At 44.3% G+C, this 19,957-nt stretch overlaps 1 protein-coding gene across 1 annotated transcript in view; it reads right to left on the bottom strand.

The window, feature by feature from the left end:
• The window catches only part of LOC144692683 (putative voltage-dependent R-type calcium channel subunit alpha-1E), a 902,642-nt gene that overhangs the window by 248,506 nt on the left and 634,179 nt on the right, over nucleotides 1–19,957 (bottom strand). Inside the window, 1 exon segment of the mRNA XM_078561778.1 lies at nucleotides 10,395–10,441. Within this exon segment, the coding sequence (XP_078417904.1) occupies nucleotides 10,395–10,441 (47 nt within the window).

Genomic DNA, 19,957 nt, shown 5'->3' with positions numbered 1-19,957 from the left:
ATTTTTAATGTTTGAACAACTTTCAGCGATCTCCCTGAAGTAGCACTTTGCTTCAGGGAGATGTGCGCTCTTTCGTGTGCATGCATGAAAGAGTGCACTCTCGCTTTTGGGGAATCCCACCCCCCTGCCTGCACAGGAAGTGCATAGTGCTTCCCGCCGGGCGTCACGCTGGGCTGGCCTTAATTGGCCCGCCCACTTCAAATGGCAGTGGGGCCCGCTTCTCCGGCGGGGATCAGCTCCCTGCCCATCAGAGATTGGGTCGGGCCCGCCCACTTGGTAGGCAAAAAATTCTGCCCATAGTGTCACACAGGGAACTAAACAGTGAACCTTTTAGAACTACACAGTGAGACTCTGAGCTACGCAGTGAGACACTGAAAACTATACAGTGAGATATGGAAAACTACGCAATGAGGCATTGAGAGCTACACAGTGAGACATGTGAAATACACAGTGAGACACTGAGAACTACACAGTTAAATTCTGAAACCACAGAGTGAGAAACGGAGAACTACACATTGTGGCACTGAAAACTACATCTTGAGACACTGAGAGTTACGCAGTGAGACACTGAGAGCTACGCAGTGATACACTGAAAACTGCAGTGAACACTGAAAATACACACTGAGAATCTGAGAACTACACAGTGAGTCTCTGTTAATTACAGAGTGAGACTCTGTGAATTACACAGTGAGACAGTGAAAACTAAACATTGAGACAGTGAAAACTACACAGAGAGACACTGAGAACTAGAAAGTGAGACACAGCGAAACATGTGAACAGCACAGTGAGACACTGAGAAATACACAGTGAGCAACTGAGAACAGCACAGTGAGTGAAAGACCTACAATGTGATAAATTGTAAACTGCACTGAGAGAGACTGAGAACTGCACAGTGAGACTCTGGGAACTACACATTTAGTCACTGAGAACGACGTGGTGTCACACAGGGAACAAAACAGTGAGACATTGAGAAGCACACAGTGAACCACTTAGAACTACACAGTGAGACACTGAACTACATACTGAGACACCAAAAGCTACACAGTGAGATATGGAAAACTACGCAATGAGGCATTGTGAGTTACGCAGTGAGACATGTGAAATATACAATGAGACACTGAGAAATATACAGTTGGACTCTAAAAACCAGAGTGAGAAATGGAGAACTACACATTGAGACACTGAGCATTATACAGTGACACACTGTGAATTACACAGCGAGACACTGAGAACTACACAGTGAGACACTTTCAATTATGCATAGACACTGTGAATTACGTAGTGAGACAATGAGAGCTACACAGTGAGACACTGAATGCTACACAGGGAGGCACTGAAAACTACACTGTGAGACACTGAAAACTACACAGTGACTACTGAAAATTACACACTGACCACTGAAAATTACACACTGAGAATCTGAGAGCTACACAGTAAGTCTCTGTGAACTACAGAGTGAGACACAGAACTGCACAGTGAGACACAGAACTACACAATGAGACAGTGTGAACTACAGAGTGAGAACTGTAATTGACACAGTGAGACATGGATCGATACAGTGAGGCACTGGGAAGTACACAGTGAGAGACAGATAACTATGCAGCGAGACAGTGAAAACTACAAGGAGAGACAGTGAGAACTACACAGTGAGACACGGAGAAGTGCACAGTAAGACATAGGACTACACAGCCACAGTGAGGCACTGTGAGCTACACAGCGAGACAGTGAAAACTACACAGTGAGACAGTGAAAACTACACAGAGAGACACTGAGAACTAGGCAGGGAGACTGGAGGAGTGCACAGTTAGACATAGGACTAGTCAGTGAGACACAGGACTACATAGTGAGACACAAAACAACACAGTGAGACGCAGCTAAACAGTGAGACACTGATCACTGTATAGTGAGTCGCTGAGAACTACACAGTGAATCACTGAGAACTACACAGTAAGACACAGAATTACACGGTGAGACACAGAACTACACAGTGAGACCCTGAGAACTACATAGTGAGACATTGAGAACTAAATAGTGAGATATTGAGAACTACGCAGTGAAACATGTGAACAACAGTGAGACACTGAGAAATGCACAGTGAGACACTGAGAAACACACAGTGAGACACTGAGAAATACACAGTGAGACACTGAGAAATACACAGTGAGACACTGAGAAATGCACAGTGAGCGAAAGCCCTATACTGTGATAAATTGTAAACTGCACTGAGAGGGACTGAGAACTGCACAGTGAGACACTGGGAACTACACATTTAGTCACTGAGAACTACATGGTGTCACACAGGGAACAAAACAGTGAGACATTGAGAAGCACACAGTGAACCACTTAGAACTACACAGTGAGACACTGAACTACATAGTGAGTACCGAAAGATACACAGTGAGATATGGAAAACTACGCAATGAGGCATTGTGAGCTACGCAGTGAGACATGTGAAATACACAATAAGACACTGAGAAATATACAGTTAGGCTCTAAAAACCAGAGTGAGAAATGGAGAACTACACATTGAAGCACTGAAAACTACATATTGAGACACTGAGCATTATACAGTGACACACTGAGAATTACATGGCGAGACACTGAGAACTACACAGTGAGACACTGAATTACACAGTGAGACACTGAGAACTACACTGTGAGACAATGTGAGCTACACATTGAGACACAGAACTTTGCTGTGAGACACTGAAAACTACACAGCGAGACAAGGAAAATGACACAGTGAGACACTGAGAACTACACAGTGAGATGCTGAGAATTAGTGAGAAACCGAGAACGACACATTGAGATACTGAAAATTACACAGTGAAAAACTGAGAACAACGCAGTGAGACACTGAGAACTATGCAGTGAGACACTGAACTACACAGTGTACACTGAAAATTATACAGTGAGACAGTGAAAACTATACAGTGAGGCATTGAGAACGAGAGAGTGAGGCGCTGAGAAGTGCACAGTGAGAAACTGAGAACAAAGTGAGCGACAGACCTACACTTTGAGAAATTGTAAACTGCACTGTGAGAGACTGAAAACTACACAGTGAGGCACTGAAAGCTGCACAGTGAGACACTGAGTTCAACACAGTGTGACGCTGTGAACTACACAGATAGACACTGAGAACTAAATCGTGAGACATTGAGAACTAAGCAATGAGACATGTGAACAATACAGTGAGACACTGAGAACTACACTGTGAGATACAGAAAACTACACAGTGAGGCACTGAAAAGTACACAGTGTGATACAGAGAACTACACAGTCAGGCACTGAGAACAACACATTGAGGCACTAAAAACTACACATAGATACACTGAAAACTACACAGTGACCACTTAAAATTACACACTGAGAAATTGAGAACTACATAGAGAGTCTGTGAACTACCGAGTGAGACACTGTGAACTACACAGTGAGACAATGTAAACTACAGAGTGAGAACTGTAATCAACACAGTGAGACACTGCAAACTACACAGTGAGTCACTGAGAACTACACATTGAAACAGTGAGATTTACACAGCAAAACACAGAACTACATGGTAAGACACAGAAAGCTACACAGTGAGACATTATGAACCACAAAGTGATACACTGAAAACTCACAGAGACAACTGAAAGTTACACACTGAGAAACTGAGAACTACACAGTGAGTCTCTGTGAACTACAGAGGGAGACTCTGTTAACTACACAGTGAGACAGTGTGAGCTGAAGAGTGAGAACTGTAATCAACACAGTGACACACTGGAAACTATAAAGTGAGGCGCTGGGAAGTACACAGTGAGACACAGAAAACTACGCATGGAGACACTGAAAAGTACACAGTGAGGCACTGAGAACTACATAGTGAGGCATGGTGAAATACACAGTGAGACACAGAGCCACACAGTGACACACAGATCTACATACTGAAACAATGTGAACTACAAATTGAGTCACAGAACTTCGCAATGAGACACAGAGCTACACAGTGATACATTGAGAATTACACATTGAAACTGTGAGAACTACATAGTGAGATACTGACTACAAAACAGTGAGAGACTGTGAAATACTCACTGAAACACTGAGAACCACACAATCAGACACTGAAAACTACACAGTGGGACACTGTGATTTACACAGTGAGGCACAGAGCTACACAGTGAAAAACTGAACACTAAACAGTGAGACACTGAGAAATGCATACTGAAACATGGAAAACTACACAGTGAGATAGTGAACGACACAATGAGACTCTGCAAACTACACAGTGAGACATTGTGACTAACAAAGTGAGACACTGAGAACTGCCCACTGAGACAATGACAATTACACAGCGGGACACTGTGATTTACAGTCAGACATTGAGTTCTACACAGTGAGACTCTGGAAGCTACAGAGTGATACACTAAATAGAGAGACAGAGAGCTACACTGAAAAAATAGAACTACACAGTGAGACACTGAAAACGACATAGTGAGACATTGAGAACTACAGGGGGAGACACTAGGAACGATGCACTGAGACACTGACAGCAACGCTTGTGAGACACTGAGAACAACACAGTGGGACACATGCCACTAAACAGTTAGAAACTGTGAAACACTCCTACACAGCGGGACACAGACCATTAAACAGTTAGACACCGTGAAATACTCCCTGAAACACTGAGAGCAACACAGGGAGACACTGAAAAATACACAGTGGGACACTGTGATTTACACAGTGAGATGATGAGAAATATACGGTAAGGCACAGAGCTACACAGTGAGACACTGGACACTAAACAGTGAGACACTGAGAAATACACACAAACACGGGGAGCTACACAGTGATACACTGAAAACTACACAGTGAGACACTGAGAACTACACAGTGAAAAACTGTGATTTACACAAATAGACGCTGAGAAATACAAAGTGAAACACTGAGAACTACACAGCGGGACACAGAACGACACAGTGAGAAACTGTGAACTACACAGTAAGGCACAGAGCTACACAGTGAGAAACTGAACACTAAACAGTGAGACACTGAGAAATACACACTGAAACAAGGGGAAATACACAGTGATAGAATGAAAACTACACAGTGAGACACTGAGAACAACACAGTGTGAATCTGAAAAATACACAGTGAGACACTGAGCACTACACAGTGAGGCTCTGTGAAATATACTGTGAGACACTGTAAAATACACAGTGAGACACTGTGAAGCACAGAATGAGACACTAAGATCTGCACAGTGAGACACTGAGACCCAGACAGTGAGACACTGAGAAGTGCAGACTGAGACACAGAGCTACACAGTGAGACACAGAGCTTCACAGTGGGAGACTGAGCACTCCACAGTGAGATACTGTGACCAAAACAGTGAGACACTGAGAACTAAATAGTAAGACATTGGGAACTAAGCAGTGAGACATTTGAACAACACAGTGAGGCATTCAGGACAATGCAATGAGGCACTCAGGACAATGCAGTGGAGGCACTGAAAAATAAGCAGTGAGACTCTGAGAACCATATAGTGAGACATTGAAAACAACAAAGTGAGACACTGATAACTACACAGTGAGACACTGATAACTACACAGTGAGACACTGAGCACTTCACACTCAGACACTGATAAATACACCATGAATCACTGAGAACTTCACAGTAGACACTGTAAACTTCACAAGCAGATACTGAGAAATGCACAGTGAGGCATTGAATACTACATAGTGAGACACAGAGAACGGCAGAGTGAGGCACTGAGAACCATGCAGTGAAACACTGTGAACTACAGAATGAGACACCGTGAACTACAGAGTGAGACACCGTGAACTACAGAGTGACACACTGTGAACTACACAGAGAGACACTGAGAACTACACAATGAGACGCTGAAAACTACACAGTGAGATACTGAAAACTACACAGTGATACACTGAAAACTACACAGTGAGACGCTGAAAACTACACAGTGATACATTGAAAACTACACAGTGAGCACTGAAAATTTTACACCGAGACACTGAGAACCATGCAGTAAGACAACTAAACAGTGAGATACAGAACTACACAGTGAGACACAGAACTACACAATGAGACACACAGCTACACAGTAAGACACTGAGAACTAAACAGTGAGACACAGGACCACACAGTGAGGCACTGAGCACTACACAGTGAGACACTGAGAATCACACAGTGAGAGACAGAACTAAACAGTGAGATGATGAGAAATACAGAGTGAGGCACTGAAATCCGCAAAGTGAGACAATGAAAACTTCACAGAGCTACACAGTGAGACACTGAGAACTACAGAATGAGATACAGAGCTACACAGTGAGACACTGAGAACTACAGAATGAGATACAGAACTACACAGTGAGACACTGAAAACTACACAGTGAGACGTTGAAAATTACTGATTACAATTACTGAACACAGTGGGATTGGGGGTCTGAAATGCATTTGTTTCAATGTGAGATGTATAACAGGCAAGGCATATGAGCTTAAAGCTTGGACTAGTACTTGGGACTATGATGTTATTGCTATTACAGAGACTTGGTTGAAGGATGGATAGGATTGGCAGATAAACGTTCCAGGATTTAGATGTTTGAGGCAGGATAGAGAGGGATGTAGAAGAGGTGGGGGAGTTGCATTGCTGGTTAAGGAGAATATCACAGCTGTACGACAGGAGGACACCTCGGTGGGCTCATGCAGCGAGGCAATATGGGTAGAGCTCCGGAATAGGAAGGGTGCAGTCACAATGTTGGGGCTTTACTATAGGCCTCCCAATTGTCGGTGGGAGATTGAGGAACAGTTATGTATGCAAATTTTGGAAAGATGTAAAAGCAATAGGGTTGTTGTGGTGAGTGATTTTAACTTTCCCTATATTGACTGGGAATCACTTAGTTCTAGGGGTTTGGATGGTACATAACTTCTAAGGTGCATCCAGGAGGGCTTCCTGAGACAATATGTAGATAGTTCAACTATGGAAGGGGCATTACTGGACCTGGTATTAGGGAATGAACCCGGCCAGGTGGTCGAAGTTTCAGTGGGGGAGCATTTCTGGAAAAGTGACCATAATTCAGTAAGTTTCAAGGTACCGATAATGTGGATAATGATAACAGGAGTCCTCGGGTTAAGATGCTTAATTGGGGGAAGGCTAATTATATCAATATTAGGCAGGAACTGAGGAAACTAGACTGGAGGCGGATGTTTGAGGGCAAATCAACAACTGACATGTGGGGGGCTTTCAAACGTCAGTTGATAAGAATTCAGGACTGGCATTTTCCTGCTAGGATGAAGGATAAGCATGGTAAGTTTCAGGAACCTTGGATAATGAAGGATATTGTGAGATTAGTCAAAAATAAAAGGGAAGCATTCGTAAGGGCTAGAAGGCTGGGAACAGATGAAGCCCGTGGAGAATATAAAGAATGTAGGAAGAAACTTAAGCAAGGAGTCAGGAGGGCTAAAAGGGGTCATGAAAAGTCAATGGCAACCAGAATTAAGGAAAATCCCAAGGCCTTTTATACATATGTGAAAAGCAAGAGGGTAGCCAGGGAAAGGGTAGGCCCACTCAGGGACAGAGGTGGAAATCTGTGTGTGGAGCCAGAAGAAATGGGAGAGATACTGAATGAATACTTCTCCTCAGTATTCACCAACGAGAAGGACCGAGTGGTTGATTTGTCGAGGGAAGAATATGTAGATAGCCTGGATCATGTTGAGATCAAAAAAGAGGAAGTGTTAGGCGTCTTGAAGAATATTAAGATGGATAAGTCCCCAGGGCCAGATGGTATCTATCCCAGTGTACTGAGGGAAGCAAGGGAGGAGATTGCTGGGGCCTTGACAGAAATCTTTGTATCCTCACTGGCTACAGGTGAGGTCCCAGAGGACTGGAGAATGGCCAATGTTGTTCCATTGTTTAAGAAGGGTAGCAGGGATAATCCAGGAAATTACAGGCCGCTGAGCCTTATGTCAGTGGTAGGGAAATTATTGGAGAAGATTCTTCATGACAGGATTTACTACCATTTGGAAGCAAATGGGCTTATTAGTGAGAGGCAGCATGGTTTTGTGAAGGGGAGGTCGTGTCTCACTAACTTGATTGAGTTTTTCGAGGAAGTGACAAAGATGATCGACGATGGAAGGGCAGTAGATGTTATCTACATGGATTTCAGTAAGGCCTTCGACAAGGTCCCTCATGGCAGACTGGTACAGAAGGTAAAGTCGCACGGGATCAGAGGTGAGCTGGCAAGATGGATACAGAATTGGCTTGGTCATAGAAGACAGAGGGTAGCAGTGGAAGGGTGGTTTTCTGAATGGAGAGCTGTGACTAGTGGTGTTCCGCAGGGATCAGTGCTGGGACCTTTGCTGTTTGTAGTATACATAAATGATTTGGAGGAAAATGTAACTGGGTTAATTAGTAAGTTTGAAGACAACACTAAGGTTGGAGGAGTTGCAGATAGTGAAGAGGATTGTCAAAGGATACAATGGGATATAGATCAGTTGGAGACTTGGGCGGAGAAATGGCAGATGGAGTTTAATCTGGACAAATGCGAGGTAATGTATTTTGGAAGGTCTAATACAGCCAGGAATTATACAGTAAACAGCAGAACCCTTAAGTGCATTGACAGGCAGAGGGATCTGGGTGTACAGGTCCACAGGTCACTGAAAGTGGCAACGCAGGTGGATAAGGTAGTCAGGAAGGCATATGGCATGCTTGCCTTCATTGGCAGGGGTATTGAGTATAAAAGCTGGGAAGTCATGCTGCAGCTGTATAGAACCTTGGTTAGGCCACACTTGGAATGTCGCATGCAATTCTGGTCACCACATTACCAGAAGGATATGGAGGCGTTGGAGAGGGTGCAGAGGAGGTTATCCAGGATGCTGCCTGGTCTGGAGGTTATTAGCTATGAGGAGAAGTTGGAGTAACTTGGATTGTTCTCACTAGAGTGATGGAGATTGAGGGCCGACTTGATATAAGTTTACAAAATTATGAGTGGCATGGACAGAGTAGATAGTCAGAAGCTTTTTCCCAGGGTGGAAGAGTCAATAACTAGGGGACATAGATTTAAGGTGAGAGGAGAAAACCTTAGAGGAGATGTACGGGGCAAGTTTTTTATGCAGAGGGTAGTGAGGGTCTGGAATTCGCTGCCAGAGGAGGTGGTGGAAGCAGGTGCAATAGTGGTGTTTAAGAGGCAGCTTGACAAATACATGAATAGGATGGGAATAGAGGGAAACGGACCCCGGAAGTGCAAAATGTTTTAGTTGACGGGCAATATGATCAGTGCAGGTTTGGAGGGCTGAAGGGCCTGTTCCTGTGCTGTACTTTTCTTTGTTCTTGGACAACTACACAGTGAGACATTGAAAACTACACGGTGAAACGCTGAGAGCTACATAGTGAGACACTGTGAAGTACACAGTGAGACACTCAAAACTACACAGTGAGACACTCAAAACTACACAGTGAGACACTCAAAACTACACAGTGAGACACTCAAAACTACACAGCGAGACACTGGGAACTGCTCAGTGAGACACTGAGAAATACACAGTGAGACACTGAGAAATACACAGTGAGACACTGAGAAATACACAGTGAGGCACTGAGAAATACACAGTGAGACACTGAGTATTACACAGTGAGACACTGAGCATTACACAGTGAGACACAGTGAGCAATACACAGAATCATAGTGCAGAAGAGGGCCTTCGGCCCATCGTGTCTGCACCAACACGTGAGAAACACCTGACCTACCTACCTAATCCCATTTACCAGCACTACCAAAGCCTTGAATGTCATGACGTGCTAAGTGCTCATCCAGGTACTTTTTAAAGGATGTGCGGTAACCTGCCTCCATCACCCTCCCAGGCAGTGCATTCCAGACCGTCACCACCCTCTGGGTAAAAAATATTTTCCTCACATCCCCCCTAAACCTCCTGCCCCTCACCTTGAACTTATGCACCCTTGTGACTGACCCTTCAAATAAGGGCAACAACTGCTCCCTATCCACCCTGTCCATGCCCCTCATAATCTGGTACACCTCGATCAGGTCGCCCTTCAGTCTTCTCTGCTCCAACGAAAAAAATCCAAGTCTATCCAACCTCTCTTCATAACTTAAATGTTTCATCCCAGGCAACATTCTGGTGAATCTCCTCTGCACCCCCTCCAGTACAATCACATCCTTCCTATAATGTGGTGACCAGAACTGCACACAGTACTCCAGCTGTGGCCTCACCAAGGTTCTATACAACTCCAACATAACCTCCGTATTTTTGTAATCTATGCCTCAATTGATAAAGGCAAGTGTCCCATATGCCTTTTTCACCACCCCACTAACATGCCCCTCCACCTTTAGAGATCTATGGACACAAATGCCAAGTTGCCTTTGTTCCTCAGAACTTCCTAGTGCCATGCCGTTCATTGAATACTTCCTTGTCAAATTACTCCTTCCAAAGTGTATCATCTCACACTTTTCAGGGTTAAATTCCATCTGCCACTTATCTGCCCATTTGACCATCCCGTCTATATCTTCCTGTAGCCCAAGGCACTCAACCTCACTGTTAACCACCCAGCCAATCTGTGCGTCATACACAAACTTACTAATCCTACCCCCTACATAGTCATCTATGTTGTTTATATAAATGACAAATAATAGGGGACACAGCACAGATCCCTGTGGTACGCCACTGGACACTGGATTCCAGTCACTAAAGCATCCTGCTGGCATCACCCTATATCTCCTACAACTAAGCCAATTTTGAATCCATCTTATCAAATTACCCAGTATCCCATGTGCCTTTGCCTTCTTTATAAGTGTCCAATGTGGGACCTTGTCAAAGGCTTTGCTGAAGTCCATATAAACTACATCAACTGCACTACACTCATCTACACACCTGGTCACCTCCTCAAAAAATTAAATCAAATTTGTTAGGCGACAGATCGACACTGAGAAACTGAAAACTGCATCGTGAGAAACTGGAAACTACACATTGAGACACTGAGAACTACACAGTGAGACACTGGGATCTACAAAGTGAGACACTGCAAAAGACACAGTGAGATGGAGAACAACACAGAGATGCCACCACCTTCTCCAGGACAACTAAGGATAGGCAATAAACGCAGCCCAGCCAGTAAAGCCGCCATCACATGAATGAACATAAATTAACTACACAGTGAGACACTGGAAACAACACAGTGAGGCACAGAAACACACATTGAGGCACTGAGATCTACACAGTAAGACGCTGAAAACAATATGGTGAGATACTGAGAACTAAACAGTGAGGCAATGAGAACAGCACAGTGAGACACTGAAAACCATACAGTGAGGCACTGAGAACTACACAGTGAGACTGTGACAACTACTCAGTGAGACAGTGACAACGACTCAGTGAGACTCTGGGAACGAACACTGAGACACTGAAACCCACACAGTGAGACACAGAAAACTGGACATTGAGACCCTGAGAACTAAACAGTCAGACAGGGAAGTCCATTGTGAGACTTTGGGAACTACATATTGAGGCACTAAGAACTACATAGTGGGACACTGAAACCCACACACTGAGAGACTGAGAACTGCATAGTGGGACACTGAAACCCACACAGTGAGAGACTGAGAACTACACAGTGGGACAATGAAATCCACACGGTGAGACACCGAGACCTATACAGTGAGATATGTGAACTATATTGTGAGACACTGAGAACTGCATGGCCCGACTGGGAAGTCCATGGTGAGACTCTGGGAACTACACAGTGAGACACTGACAACTACACAGTGGGGCACTGTAAACTAAAAACTGAGACACAGAGATACAAATTGAGGCACTGTGAACAACACAGAGACACTGAGATCTACACAGAATGACACTGAAAACTACACAGTGAGCGATTGAGAACAACACAGTGGGTCACAGAGAATTTCACAGTGAGAGACTGAGCTACACAGTGAAGCACTGAGAACTACATAGTGAGACACTGAGAACATTACAGTGAGATATGTGAACTATATTGTGAGACACTGAGTACTACACAGCGAGACACTGAGAACTACCCAGTGAGAGACTGAGATCTACACAGTGAGACACAGAACTACACAGAAAGACACTGAGAACTATACAGTGAAGTATGTGAATTGCATTGTGGGGCACTGAGTTCTACACAGTGAGACACTGAAAACTGCGCAAAGAGACTCTGACAACTACCCAGTGAGAGACTGAGAACTACACAGTGAGACACAGAACTACACAGAAAGACATTAAGAACTATACAGTGAAGTATGTGAATTGCATTGTGGGGCACTGAGTTCTACACAGTGAGACACTGAAAACTGAGCAAAGAGACTCTGACAACTACACAGTGAGAGACTGAGAACTACACAGTGAGACACCAAAAAATGCACAAAGAGACTCTGAGGGCTACACAGTGAGACACTGGGATCTACAAAGTGAGACACTGCAAAAGACACAGTGAGACACAGAACAACACGGAGATGTCACCACCTTCTCCAGGACAACTAGGGATGGGCAATAAACGCAGCCCAGCCAGCGAAGCCGCCATCACATGAATGAACATAAATTAACTACACAGTGAGACGCTGGAAACAACACAGTGAGGCACAGAAACACACATTGAGGCACTGAGATCAACACAGTGAGACACTGAAAGCTGCACAGTGAGACACTGAAAACCATACAGTGAGGCAATGAGAACGACACAGTGAAACACTGAAAACCATACAGTGAGGCACTGAGAACGACACAGTGGGACTGTGACAACTACTCAATGAGACTCTGGGAACGAAAAGGAGACACTGAAACCCACACAGTGAGACCCTGAGAACTCAACAGTCAGACACGGAAGTCCATTGTGAGACTTTGCGAACTACATATTGAGGCACTAAGAACTACACAGTGGGACACTGAAAACTGCACAGTGAAGAACTGGAAACTACACAGTAAGGCACAGAAACACACATTGAGGCACTGAGTATTACACAGTGAGACGCTGAGAACTACATAGTGAGAGACTGAGAACTACACAGTGAGAGACTGTGAACTACACAGTGAAACACTGGGAACTACATAGTGAGAGACTGAGAACTACACAGCGAGACACTGGGAACTACATAGTGAGAGACTGAGAACTACACAGTGAGACACTGGGAACTACATAGTGAGAGACTGAGAACATTACAGTGAGATATGTGAACTACATTGTGAGACACTGAGTACTACACAGCGAGACGCTGAGAACTACCCAGTGAGAGACTGAGGACTACACAGTGAGACACACAACTACACAGAAAGACACTGAGAACTATACAGTGAAGTATGTGAATTGCATTGTGGGGCACTGAGTTCTACACAGTGAGACACTGAAAACTGCACAAAGAGACTCTGACAACTACACAGTGAGAGACTGTGAACTACACAGTGGGACACCAAAAAATGCACAAAGAGACTCTGAGGGCTACACAGTGAGACACTGGGATCTACAAAGTGGGACACACAACTACACAGTGAGACACCGAGACCTATACAGTGAGATATGTGAACTATATTGTGAGACACTGAGAACTACACGGTCCGACTGGTAAGTCCATGTTGAGACTCTGGGAACTACACAGTGAGACACTGACAACTACAAAGTGGGGCACTGTAAAGTAAAAACTGAGACACAGAAATACATATTGAAGCATTGTGAACAACATAGTGAGACACTGAGATCTGCACAGAGTGACACTGAAAACTCCACAGTGAGCGATTGAGAACAACACCGTGGGTCACACAGAATTTCACAGTGAAGCACTGAGAACTACATAGTGAGACACTGAGAACATTACAGTGAGATATGTGAACTATATTGTGAGACACTGAGTACTACACAGCGAGACACTGAGAACTACCCAGTGAGAGACTGAGAACTACACAGTGAGACACAGAACTACACAGAAAGACACTGAGAACTATACAGTGAACTATGTGAATTGCATTGTGGGGCACTGAGTTCTACACAGTGAGACACTGAAAACTGAGCAAAGAGACTCTGACAACTACACAGTGAGAGACTGAGAACTACACAGTGAGACACCGAAAAATGCACAAAGAAACTCTGAGGGCTACACAGTGAGACACTGGGATCTACAAAATGAGACACTGCAAAAGACACAGTGAGACACAGAACAACACAGAGATGTCACCACCTTCTCCAGGACAACTAGGGATGGGCAATAAACGCAGCCCAGCCAGTGAAGCCGCCATCACATGAATGAACATAAATTAACTATACAGTGAGCCACTGGAAACAACACAGTGAGGCACGGAAACACACATTGAGGCACTGAGATTAACACAGTGAGACACTGAAAACTACACAGTGAAGAACTGGAAACGACACAATAAGGCACAGAAACACACATTGAGGCACTGAGATCTACACAGTAAGAAGCTGAAAACAATATGGTGAGATACTGAAAACCATACAGTGAGGCAATGAGAACAGCACAGTGAGACACTGAAAACCATACAGTGAGGCACTGAGAACTACAAAGTGAGACTGTGACAACTACTCAGTGAGACTCTGGGAACAAAAAAGAGACACTGAAACCCACACAGTGAGACCCTGAGAACTCAACAGTCAGACACGGAAGTCCATTGTGAGACTTTGGGAACTACATATTGAGGCACTAAGAATTAAACAGTGGGACACTGAAACCCACACAGTGAGGGACTGAGAACTACATAGTGGGACACTGAAACCCACACAGTGAGAGACTGAGAACTACACAGTGGGACACTGGGAACTACATAGTGAGAGACTGAGAGCTACACAGTGGGACACACAACTACATAGTGAGACACTGAGACCTATACAGTGAGATATGTGAACTACGTAGTGAGACACTGAGAACATTACAGTGAGATATGTGAACTACGTTGTGAGACACTGAGTACTACACAGTGAGACACTGAGAACTACCCAGTGAGAGACTGAGAACTACACAGTGAGACACAGAACTACACAGAAAGACACTGAGAACTATACAGTGAACTATGTGAATTGCATTGTGGGGCACTGAGTTCTACACAGTGAGACACTGAAAACTGAGCAAAGAGACTCTGACAACTACACAGTGAAAGACTGAGAACTACACAGTGAGACACTGAAAAATGCACAAAGAGACTCTGAGGGCTACACAGTGAGACACTGGGATCTACAAAGTAAGACACTGCAAAAGACACAGTGAGACACAGAACAACACAGAGATGTCACCACCTTCTCCAGGACAACTAGGGATGGGCAATAAACGCAGCCCAGCCAGCGAAGCCGCCATCACATGAATGAACATAAATTAACTACACAGTGAGACACTGGAAACACACATTGAGGCACTGAGATCAACACAGTGAGACACTGAAAACTGCACAGTGAAGAACTGGAAACGACACAGTAAGGCACAGAAACACACATTGAGGCACTGAGATCTACACAGTAAGAAGCTGAAAACAATATGGTGAGATACTGAAAACCATACAGTGAGGCACTGAAAACCATACAGTGAGGCAATGAGAATGACACAGTGAGACAGTGAAAGCCATACAGTGAGGCACTGAGAACGACACAGTGAGACTGTGACAACTACTCTGTGAGACTCTGGGAACGAAAAGGAGACACTGAAACCCACACAGTGAGACCCTGAGAACTCAACAGTCAGACACGGAAGTCCATTGTGAGACTTTGGGAACTACATATTGAGGCACTAAGAACTACACAGTGGGACACTGAAATCCACACAGTGAGAGACTGAGAACTACACAGTAAGGCACAGAAACACACATTGAGGCACTGAGTATTACACAGTGAGACACTGAGTATTACACAGTGAGACACTGAGTATTTCACAGTGAGACACTGAGAACTACATAGTGAGACACTGAGAACTACACAGTGAGACACTGAGAACTACACAGTGAGACACTGAGAACTACACAGTGAGACACTGACAACTACAGAGTGAGACACTGGGAACTACATAGTGAGAGACTGAGAACTACACAGTGGGACACACAACTACACAGTGAGACACTGACAACTACATAGTGAGACACTGATAACTACATAGTGAGACACTGATAACTACACAGTGAGACACTGACAACTACATAGTGAGACACTGATAACTACATAGTGAGACACTGACAACTACACAGTGAGATACTGACAACTACACAGTGAGACACTGAGAACTACACAGTGAGACACTGAGAACTACACAGTGGGGCACTGAGAACTACACAGTGGGGCACTGTGAAGTAAAAAGTGAGACACAGAAATACACATTGCGGCACTGAGATGTACACGGTAAGACACTGTGAACTACACAGGGAGACACTGAGATCTACACAGGGAGACACTGAAAACTGCACAGTGAGAGTCTGAGAACAACACAATGGGACACCGAAAATTTCACAGTGAGACACTGAGCTATACAGTGAAGCACTGAGAACTACATAGTGGGACACTGAAATCCACACGGTGAGACACTGAGACCTATACAGTGAGATATGTGAACTACAGTGTGAGACACTGAGAACTACATGGTCCGACCGGGAAGTCAATGGTGAGACTATGGGAACTACACAGTGAGACAGTGACAACTACACAGTGGAGCACTGTAAAGTAAAAACTGAGACACAGAAATACATATTGAAGCACTGTGAACAACACAGTGAGACACTGAGATCTACACAGAGTGACACTGAATACTACACAGTGAGCGACTGAGAACAACACAGTGAGAGACTGAAAACAATACAGTGGGCCACAGAGAATTTCACAGTGAGACACTGAGCTACACAGTGAAGCACTGAGAACTACATAGTGAGACACTGAGAACATTACAGTGAGATATGTGAACTACATTGTGAGACACTGAGTACTACACAGCGAGACACTGAGAACTACCCAGTGAGAGACTGAGAACTACACAGTGAGACACAGAAGAACACAGTGAGAAGCTGAGGGCTGCACAGTGAAGCACTGCGAACCTCACAGTGAGACACACAACTACACAGAAAGACACTGAGAACTATACAGTGAAGTATGTGAATTGCATTGTGGGGCACTGAGTTCTACACAGTGAGACACTGAAAACTGCGCAAAGAGACTCTGACAACTACACAGTGAGAGACTGAGAACTACACAGTGAGGCACCGAAAAATGCACAAAGAGACTCTGAGGGCTACACAGTGAGACACTGGGACAGCAGTTCAAGAAGAAAGCTCACTCACACCATCTCCAGGAAAACTAGGGATGGGCAATAGATGCAGCCCAGCCAGCGAAGCCCCCATCCCGTGAATCAATATAAATAAACGACACAGTGAGATACTGAAAACTACACAGTGAGGCACTGAGAACTAAACAGTCAGGCTGGGAAGTCCATTGTGAGACTTTGGGAACTACATAGTGAGGCACTGAGAAACACAGTGAGGAACTGAGAATAACACAGTGAGGAACTGAGAACAACACAGTGAGGCACTGAGAAACACACAGTGAGGCACTGAAAACTACACAGTGAGGCACTGAGAACAACACAGTGAGGCACTGAGAACAACATAGTGAGGCACTGAGAACAACACAGTGAGGAACTGAGAACAACACAGTGAGGCACTGAGAAAAACACAGTGAGGCACTGAGAACAACACAGTGAGGCACTGAGAAACACACAGTGAGGCACTGAAAACTACACAGTGAGGCACTGAGAACAACACAGTGAGGCACTGAGAACAACACAGTGAGGCACTGAGAACAACACAGTGAGGCACTGAGAACAACACAGTGAGGAACTGAGAACAACACAGTGAGGCACTGATAAAAACACAGTGAGGCACTGAGAAACACACAGTGAGATGTGACAGCTACTCAGTGAGACTCTGGGAATGAACAGTGAGACACTGAAACCCACACATTGTGACACCGAAAACTGGACATTGAGACCCTGACTGACCCTGAGTCAGACTGGGACATCCACAATGAGGTTCTGTGAACTACACATTGACGAACAGAAAACTCCTCGGAGACGCACTGAAAACTGCACAGTGAGACACTGAGAACTACACAGTGAGACACTCAAAATTACAACTGAGACACTGAGAACTACAAGTGAGACACTCAGAACTACACAGTGAGGCACTGAGAACTACACAGTGCGACACTGAAAACTACACAGTGCAACACTGAAAACTACACAGTGAGACACTAAAAACTACACAGTGAGACACAGAGAATTACACAGTTAGACACTGAAAACCACACAGTGAGGCACTGAGAGCTAAATCGTGAGACACTTCGGACAACATAGTCAGACTGGGAAGCCCATAGTGAGTTTCTCTGATCTACACAGTGAGACAATGAGAACTACACCGTGAACCACTGGTAAATGCAGAGTGAGGCACGAAGATATGAACAGTGAGTCACTGAGAACTGTGTAATGAGACACCTAAAACTACATAGAGAGGCACTGAGAACTACACAGTGAGACACAGAACCACACAATGAAACACTGAAAACTACACAGTGAATCACTGAAAACTACACAGTGAATCACTGAAAACTACAGTGAGACTTTAGGAACTACACAATGAAACATTGAAAACGACACAGTGAGGCACAGAACTACACAGTGAGAAACTGAAAACTACACAGTGAGACATGAAAACTACACAGTAATACATTGGGAACTACACTGTGGGAAACTGAAAACTACACAGTGAGACATGAAAACTACACAGTGATACATTGGGAATTACACTGTGGGAAACTGAAAACTGCTCAGTGAGACATTGGGAACTACACAGCGAGACACTGAAAACTACACAGTGAGTCACTGAGAGCTGTATAATGAGACACTTAAAACTACATAGAGAGGCATTGATAACTGCAGTGAGATACTGCAAACTACAGTGAGACAATGAAAACTACACAGTTAGACACTGAAAACCACACAGTGAGGCACTGAGAGCTAAATCGTGAGACACTTCGGACAACATAGTCAGACTGGGAAGCCCATAGTGAGTTTCTCTGATCTACACAGTGAGACAATGAGAACTACACCGTGAACCACTGGTAAATGCAGAGTGAGGCACGAAGATATGAACAGTGAGTCACTGAGAACTGTGTAATGAGACACCTAAAACTACATAGAGAGGCACTGAGAACTACACAGTGAGACACAGAACCACACAATGAAACACTGAAAACTACACAGTGAATCACTGAAAACTACACAGTGAATCACTGAAAACTACAGTGAGACTTTAGGAACGACACAATGAAACATTGAAAACGACACAGTGAGGCACAGAACTACACAGTGAGAAACTGAAAACTACACAGTGAGACATGAAAACTACACAGTAATACATTGGGAACTACACTGTGGGAAACTGAAAACTACACAGTGAGACATGAAAACTACACAGTGATACATTGGGAATTACACTGTGGGAAACTGAAAACTGCACAGTGAGACATTGGGAACTACACAGCGAGACACTGAAAACTACACAGTGAGTCACTGAGAGCTGTATAATGAGACACTTAAAACTACATAGAGAGGCATTGATAACTGCAGTGAGATACTGCAAACTACAGTGAGACAATGAAAACTACACAGTGAGACAATGAAAACTACACAGTGAGGCACTGAAAACTACACAGTGAGACACTGATAACTACACAGTGGGAGACTGAAAATTACAAACTGAGACACCGAGAACTACATAATGAGACACGGAGAACTACACAGTGAGACACTGAGAACGACACAGTGAGACACTGAGAACTACAGTGAGACACTGAGAACTACACAGTGAGGCACTGAAAAATATACATTGAGCCACTGAGAACTACAAAGTGAGGCACTGAAAACTACACAGTAAGGCACTGAGAACTAC

The sequence above is a fragment of the Cetorhinus maximus genome, chromosome 17 (assembly GCF_964194155.1).
Source record: "Cetorhinus maximus chromosome 17, sCetMax3.hap1.1, whole genome shotgun sequence".
NCBI lineage: Eukaryota > Metazoa > Chordata > Chondrichthyes > Lamniformes > Cetorhinidae > Cetorhinus > Cetorhinus maximus.
The sequence above is the reverse complement of the archived record's forward strand: the minus strand, read 5'-3'. Positions and strand labels throughout refer to the sequence as shown.